General features: G+C 33.5%; 1 protein-coding gene across 1 annotated transcript; it reads left to right on the top strand.

Moving 5' to 3' along the window:
* Window positions 1-1,140: 1,140 nt before the first annotated feature.
* Window positions 1,141-4,116, top strand: LOC111708744 (putative protein TPRXL). Its single transcript, XM_023482204.1, has 4 exons — window positions 1,141-1,247; window positions 1,841-2,023; window positions 2,555-3,027; window positions 4,038-4,116. The coding sequence occupies exons 1-4, from the start codon at window positions 1,219-1,221 to the stop codon at window positions 4,091-4,093; spliced, it is 741 nt and encodes a 246-aa protein (XP_023337972.1). The 5' UTR covers window positions 1,141-1,218; the 3' UTR covers window positions 4,094-4,116.
* Window positions 4,117-8,845: the final 4,729 nt, after the last annotated feature.

The raw sequence follows: 8,845 nt of genomic DNA, 5'->3' as shown, positions 1-8,845 counted from the left end.
CCCCCGTTGGGAAAGTGAGGAATACGTGGTTTACCATTTCATCTTTGGAATAGGATCTTATCTCCCTTTCAGATAAAAAGCGGAAAATGTATAAATTTCAGTTACAAACAAGGTATTTAAATATATTATTGTTTCACTTTGAACAGATAATTATTTAAACCAAAATCTGAAAATGTTGAAATTAAACAAACCTTGCAATTAACGCAGGGGCATCTACAGGAAGTTTTTTTTGGGGGGTGGGGGTGGGAGGGCTTCAGGGACGTACTCAGGAATTGGTCAAGGGGAGAATTTTTTCTTTTCATAGAAAATGTCATTTTACAATGAATGTACTCTCTGGTTAAAAAGTCTAAAAATTTAAAGAAACAGGAGAAACGAAGAACGAAAAGGAAAACCATAACTACCAAAGTATGTAACTATCACGCACCTCTGCCCCTTTAGTAAAAGTAAATTTAACCTATATGAAGCATAAAGTCTGCAGTGTCAACCTTATTGCACCGACTAGTCCTGTTGATTGGCTTCTTCATTAAACCAATGTCCGTGCGGTGCAGTACAAACTGGGACCGGAAAGGATGACCCGGATCGGAAATTCAAATGTACTTTGGCTGTCCGTGCTGTAGAAAAATCAAGGTCATGATTTTGATTTATTTTTTAAAAAGGTAACAAGTAGTTTATTCAACATTTACGTCTTAACTAAGAAAAATCAATATCTATGTTTTCAGTTGAATATATCTTAATCAAGATAAGAGCTGTGATTTGAAATGAGAAATATCAAGCACTTAAAGAAATTGAGAAAACCAAAACTATGGTCGTGAATGAAAGAACAAAAGGTCTTGATATAAAAAAATCATTCTTATTGTTTACATTTCTATTGTATTCTATTTCCATACATACATTTCTATTCTATTCTATTTCCATACATACATTTCTATTCTATTCTATTTACATACCTACATTTCTATTCTATTCTATTTCCATACATACATTCTAAATTGCTCTAACCTTTCTTATAAACACCTTGAAACTACAAAAAAAGCGTAACAATTACAGTACTTGGCGAACAAAGTTTGCGTAAAAATTAAAACCGGATTTTATCCAAAAGTATATTGGTATTGGTAAACAAAGTACGCAATTTCAAACGATCGTCAGCTGATCTGTCATTCATTCAGTTTATATTTATGTTTGTTGGCTTTATGGCTTACTTTCCTGTAACAATTTGTGATGATGTGTTTCGGTGGATTCCCGGGCAGGTAGACTTATCTAGTTTTTGTTCATGTAAAACTATTTCAGAACTTTATTCTTTGAAATTTTCAATATTACATGATAATAAATGTATTTAAAATGGTATACTATTTAGCCTAATGATTATGAAAAAATTGTATTTTTTCTTAGAAGCAATATTTATTCCTTTGTATATGATTTACCCCTTTGGTAATATACTTTGTATTCGATTTACCCCTTTGGTAATATTTTTCTTTCATTATATTTGATTTACCCCCTTGGTAATATATTTCTTCCTTTATATGATTTTCCCACCTTAAGGTAATATATTTCTCTATTTGTATTTGATTTCCCCCTTGGTAATATATTTCTCCTTTTGTTTTGATTTACTCGCTTTGTAATATATTTCTCCCATTGTATTTGATTTTCCCCTTTGGTAATTTATTTATTACTTTATATTTGATTTTCTCCCTTGGTAATATATTTATCCCTTCTATTAAAGGTTCCCGATTTGTATGAAACTTCCCTAAAAAATATCGCCCATGAAATATTTTCACTGGTATTTTAAAACTTTTTTTCGTGAGTTTCAGTTAAAGAAAGGATATAAAATTTGTTATCCAAGGTTGGAGAGTGTATTGGATAGATCCTGGGAGATCCAACCTGTAACCTGGAGCCAGCTGACCTGGTGGGATCCTGTACCTTGCGGTCAGTCTCTCCTTCTCCAGATCTACAGGGAGGATTTATCTATTTATCCTTCTCCTGCTCTCAGTATGCTCAACAATCCACCTACTCCACATAGGAAAAGGTGATTTCTTTATTAGACATTAGTTTAAAGGAACAGTACGCGTAATTTCAAGAGACCCTCCATGCAAAGATGGTAATGTCTGATTTATAACGGTACTCCTAAAACCTTAATTTGAACAAAATGTCGAGGATAACGTCATTTTTCTGACTCGAAAAGTGTTCAATTCACATCATCTCTCATTTGTTTCTTATAAGCAAGAAATGCGCAAGTCACTTTTGCAGAGAAACCACAAATTGCAGACAGTTTATAAAAACTAAAACATGGATATCTAATTGGCCAGACAAAGCTTTGAAGTGTTCAGTAAATTGGACATTGCCATCCTTCCGTGGAGGGTAACTTGAAATATGCTTGAAATACAATTACTGCCCCTTGAACAAAAAGGAGGGGGAGGGGGTTTGGTTTTACTTGACATTTTCGGGGGAGAGAAATTTCCCGAATGATAAATATTGTTGTGTTATTACTGTCAAAAATTTATCTTCTTATGTAGAATTCAAGGGTAAAGGGTGATGTCTCATTTACTATTTTTTTCAGGAAAATGAATCCCGTTCATCTTAGTTTTAAATCTTCTTCTCCTGCTGGTCAAAGATCCAGCTCTCCCTCCGCCCCTCGCCGTTCCTCCTCTCCCTCCGCCCAAGGTCGCTCTGCCTCCCCTTCCTACACTCGCCGTTCCGCCTCCCCGACCCATTTTCCTAATTCAAGCTCCCCATCTCCTATACCTCTGAGGAGAAACTCATCTTTCAGTAATTGTTCTCCTCTCGCCTGGCCTCTACCCCCCTCCCCTGAATCTTATGCTTCAGTTTTCCTTCCTGACTCCCCTTACTCCCATCCTTCACTCTCTACTCCCTCCCTTCCTGCACGATCCTTTACAATGAGTGAATCTATGCTGCGTCGCGCCTCTCTCCTCCCTACACCTCCGGATAGTGAGGAAAGAATGAAGAAGGGACAGAGATCACATTCCTATAAAGTTTTTAACTTTCCCATTCCACCTCCTACTCTTTCTCCAGGTAAGATGCTCTTATCAAAGGAATTGAACACTAGACTCAAACTCTGATAAAAACATTAAAACATTATTTATATACAGGGTGTCCCAATAAACATGGGAATTCAGTGACGAATTCGATGTCGTCTTTTCAAACAATTCTTTGATTTAGTATAGTGATACCTACTATGAAAGTTGTAATCTGTAAGAGTTTCGTCTGCTATGTTCACATTTTGTTTGTTTATGTTTTCACTGCATACGGTTGTATTTAGTAAAACAAAGAAAATTGCAGTATACAAACAGAGTAAACTTGTCCGTCTTCACTGTTCATCTTGCGGAGATATTATAGACACATCTTTGCAGTCTTTAACCATTTTCATAAGATAAACTCTAGCAGACATAATAATATTATGGATTTTGAAATTAGGTATTACACTGCTAATTCATAACAAAGACGATATCGAATTCGTCACTGAATTCCCATGTTTTTTGGGACACCCTGTATATATATCCGTATTATCTATAAATATATATATTTGGGTCTAGAAGAATCAACAGTTTGAAATATGAAAGGTTTACGACAATGGTTTGGTCGGAATTAATGTATAATGAAGGTTGTTTAAATAGCTATGGTTAGTTAAACGTAAAAGTAGTTCAACTATCCGTATCTCTTAAACCACTTCTCGCTTTTTATTATTTTCGATCTCTTGTTGCAAAGATATATGAATTAGAAAACTTAAAGTTTGATGCGAGTAATCAGTTCCTTTGTTCTGCTTTGGAACAGTTAATTTGAATATTTTGAATGATAAGAGCGACTTCAGCAACCATTGGTAAAAATTGTCATATTCTTTAGATAGTAAACGTTTTTTAGAAACTAGAAAATATAATGCTATTCATAAGTTTCTTGCATAGTGCGTCTTTAGTTAAAATGTTTTCCTCTCTTATAATTCATCTGAACCTTAACTTTTCCCCATTCAACATTAGATAAAGTGTTTGTTTGTAGACGGATTTTTTTTAATACTCCGACTGTTTTAGGACTACTACCAATGCCTCCACCTTTGCTTTCTCGACCCCCTCCAGTTTTCAGATAATTATCATCTACTAAAACGTTTCGCAAAATCCGCAAAGTAGATTTTTGAATTATGTATTTTACGATTGTATAGTTCCGGAGGATTAAATCTATATTTTGGATTTTACATTCACAAATTCGGAAAAATAGCCCCTACAAACTTAACATTAGTGTGAACATAATGAATACAACTAATTGTAAATTGCAATTATTTTATCAAATCGTGTGTAAAAATGTTTGTTATTTAAATTGTTATGTTTTAATGCTATTTGTTAAATTATGTTGATTTAATAAATATTTATATCTATTTTATTTTGTAACTAAAATATTGCTCACCTTGAAATTTATAAAAGATAATATATAGGACTGGTATTTTGGACACTAAAACACTGTTAATATGATATATAGGAATGGTATTTTGGACACTAAAACACTCTGTTTATATGTTGATTGGTATTTTTGGACACTGAAACACTCTGTATAAATGTAGGAATGGTATTTTTGGACACCAAAACACTTTGTACAAATGTAAAACTGGTATTTTGAACACTAAAATACTCAGTTTATATGTAGAAATGGTATTTTGGACACTAAAACACACTACCTATATGAAGGAATGGTATTTTTGGACACTAAAACGCTTTGTTTATATGTAGGTATGGTATTTTTTAACTCTTAAAGGTAAGATTGGTATTTTTGGACACGAAACACTCTGTTTATAAGTAGGAATGCTATTTTTGGACACTAAAACACAAATAAATGCAAGATTGGTAATTTTGGGCACGAAACACTGTTTATAATACGTAGGAATGATATTTTGGAAACTAAAACACTCTGTTTAAATGTCAAAACAGGTTTTGCGAAGATATTAAGAAATAATAACTCTTTCATGTATTTTATGTTTCCTAAAATACCTGTTTTTTTAGTAGTTAAAGGGACACAAGCCTTGCTTAATTATATTCTAATTGGAATTTGAAATTACCCGTTAAATTATTCCTAGAACTGTAGAAACTATATACGAAGTGTTCCGGAGCAAAATATATACTATTTAATATAAGATCTGACAAAATCTTGATATGGAACATAGATAATCCACAACAAAGATTTGACCAGACACCGGTCTCTGTCAGTTTTTTTAAAAGTTTGATCAAATATGTTAACGTGACCAATATAAATCTGAACTGTGAATTGATAAATTTATTTCTGGCATGGGTTTCCAGCGGAATCGATTTTTCGCGCTGGAAAAACTAGTCCGATGTTAAGTAAGATCTAAACTTGATCAATTAATATCTAACCTTGATCAAGTAAGACCTGAACTTGATAAAGTAAGATCTGAACTTGATCAAGTAAGAACCGAACATGAACGAGTAAGATCGAACTTGCTCAAGTAAGATCTGAACTCGATCAAATAAGAAGACTTGATAAAGTATGATCAGAACTTGATCATCATATCTTGATCAAGTAAGCTTTTATCTTGATCAAGTAGGATCTAAACTAGCTCTAGTAAGATATTAACTTGATCAAGTGAGGTCTAAACTTGATCAAGTAAGGTCTGAACTTGATCAAGTTAGATCTGAACTTGATCCAATAAGATCGGAAAAAAGCTCAAGTAAAATCTAAACTTAATCCCAGAAGAGCCTGAATTATAAAGAAGATCGGAGCGTGATCCAGTAATATCAGAACTGGATCAGGTAAGATCAGAACTTGATCCAGTAAGATCAGAACTTGATCCAGTAAGATCAGAACTTGATCCAGTAAGATCAGAACTTGATCCAGTAAGATCAGAAACTTAATCCCAGAAGAGCCTGAATTATAAAGAAGATCGGAGCGTGATCCAGTAAGATCAGAACTTGATCCAGTAAGATCAGAACTTGATCCAGTAAGATCAGAACTTGATCCAGTAAGATCAGAACTTGATCCAGTAAGATCAAAACTTGATCCAGTAAGATCAGAACTGGATCAAGTAAGATCAGAACTTGATCCAGTAAAATGAGAACTGGATCAAGCAAGATGAGAACTGGATCAAGTAAGATCGAAACTTGCACACAAAGGATGAGACTTGAGAGACGACTGTGCAGAATTTATTCAGTCTTTTTCCTACCACATATGGCTCCATGTAAGCCATAAACTTGTTTTTTTTCTTTCTGAAAACTTTAAAATTGCCATTAAAAAACTGCAATTAAAGAAGAAAGGAAAGTTCAACCTTCAAATCATACAATCTAAAGAGTTTTAGGCTTTCACTTAAGTATCGTGAATTTATCTATGACTCAATCAATTTGATAACAGTAGTCTCTGAAGTTTCATCCTATATTATAACCCTTTATTATACAAAGTATAGACACAATATCACAATGAAATTTACTAGATGGTTCCCAAGTATGAAGAGTATTGCATTCTTTTAAAATTTTAGAAGGCAGTGTTTAAATATAGCAACCTCCCGTTACCTTCTATCTATCCTGCCCTAACCTAACCTGGAAAAGTCCATAAGAACCCGGAGAGAACGGGACACAAGATTTATTTTTCAAAAATGTGTTAAATTATAAATCCAATGTGTTGTGTCTCACCTTACCATCCATGACACTTTAAGAGCATGACATTTATTTTAAATACACAGACTCAATAAAATCTTTAATAGCTTCTTCTAAACCTTATAATTCTTGGTAAAAGAAGTAACCTTATCTTTTAAATGAAAGTAAAATGTGTTAATTGCCACTTTCCGTCGTCCTAATTAAACTATGATAAGAAGTTTTAAAAACATAAAATCTCCGTTTAACAACCCTTGTATTCTTAAAAAATGTCACATATGTTTCAAGCTTCCATTCAAAATAATGTTACTGAGTCTTTGACACAATGTTGCTGAACTTTGATATTTAAGATTAAGATTTCTGTTAAATCAAAAAGTCTTAAGTTTGAAATATCCAAGGATTACGCTATTAGGTTGCAATGAGATTAGGATTAGAAAATTTATGTTTGTTACAAAAACCCAGATTCTTTGTCATTCTATATACTTCATTGGATTCGGAGAAATAAGAACTATAAAGTACATATTTTCAGACTAGTTTAAAGATGTCGCTATGCAAAAATTAAAAACATCGACTTTTTAATTTAAAATAACATCCTGTTTGCTCGAAAACTTAAATTGTATTTATCTAAATATTAAATATTATCACATGTTATAATACAATTGTAATTCAGCCTTTAAACTTTTAAATGTCCAATAAACTTAATACCTTTTGATTAAATGACCCAGAATTGGGGTGTAAACTGTAAACAGTAAACAGGAAACTGTAAACAGTAAACTGTAAACAGTAAACTGTAAGCAGTAAACTGTAAAATGTACACGTCTATGTGTACATGGTTTTCTTCATACAATGAGACTGCATGCAATGTACAGAATCTAATCAAATTATCTTCATAACAGTAATGGTTCCGAGCTTTAAACTGTCTACATTCTTCTACAAAAAAATTAGGTACACGTCTAAAGAACACTATTTTCAAGATAGATTAAATAAAAAGTCTTTTATGCTTATAACTCCAAAGAAGTTGAAAGACAAAGAGCCAGAAATAAATTTTTCTTAGTAATGTTTTTTTTAACAAGAGCACATACTCTTTACAATTACAGTTGAAGTTAGGTATTTTCCCAAGGGCGACTTCCCAAGGGACAAATTCCCAAGTGACAATTTCCTAAGTGGCAACTTCCCAAATTTTAGGCGAAGCCTTCTCAGGCACCGCAGGCTGCAATCTAAGCTGAGCGCTGTGGCTAGAATGGGCTTCAATGCTGAGCGCTACGACTAGAACATGCTAGGGGGTGAGCGCTGGGGCTAGGACGGACTTTGAATATTTCACATTCGTGAAGTTGCAACTTAGGAAACTATCCGGCTTAAGCAAATGTCTTTGGGACAATAACTAACATCTTTCAGGTTTTTATTTCTATATAAATATCGTCTTTTCTTCCATTTATTTTTGACGACCACTTTATGGTAAACTCTCTAATGGTTTGTGTGTATACCTGATGAAGATATATTATATTCTCATGTTCCATCTCTGCAAGGATATAAATCTCCTTCTCAATATCCTCCATAGCAACCCCTCTCCTGCTCGTTTCAACCCTCTTCTTCTTAATATATTTAGCAGCATACTCAGTTCTAACAAACCACAAACAGTCAACACAAGTATATAAATAAAACAGGGGAAGTTTGTGTTCCTAACAAGAGCTGAGTTGGGAACTCTTGTATTGTGAATATCAAGATCAATGCTTGATCTTTTCAGTTTCTTAATTTACAGATTGATTTACTTTTTATTCGATATCCCGCTTCATAGTAATCGTACCCAGTCAGGGTTTGAAGATAGATTTAGTCAAGGGAAGAATAACTGAAGAGTATCAGTATTTATCCTCAAGTTAAAATTGCCCACAGTGTATATCGAGATCTAGGTTTGGGTGTTTATGAATATCCAATACAAAATTTCCCAGCTCCCAATCTGTTACTTTTTTGATTAGTTAAAGTGGACGTGATAATGATGAAGCACTAAAAATGAGGACGCACAAAGAGAATGCAATTATGAGGACGCACAAAGAGAATGCAATTATGAGGACGTAAGTGTAATTCCTTCAAGGCTCTTCACACGACGTAGATGATGCAAGAAGATTAGAGGATAGCCGAAGGAGAAATGATTTACAAATACAAATATAGTATATGGGGGGGGGGGGTTACCGGGAGGAAAACTAAGATAAAAAATTTTACTCTTTCAAATGTAAATAAAAATATTAAAGCAA

This window comes from Eurytemora carolleeae, unplaced genomic scaffold (assembly GCF_000591075.1).
Source record: "Eurytemora carolleeae unplaced genomic scaffold, Eaff_2.0 scaffold896, whole genome shotgun sequence".
NCBI classification, from domain to species: Eukaryota; Metazoa; Arthropoda; class Copepoda; order Calanoida; family Temoridae; genus Eurytemora; species Eurytemora carolleeae.
The sequence above is the reverse complement of the archived record's forward strand: the minus strand, read 5'-3'. Positions and strand labels throughout refer to the sequence as shown.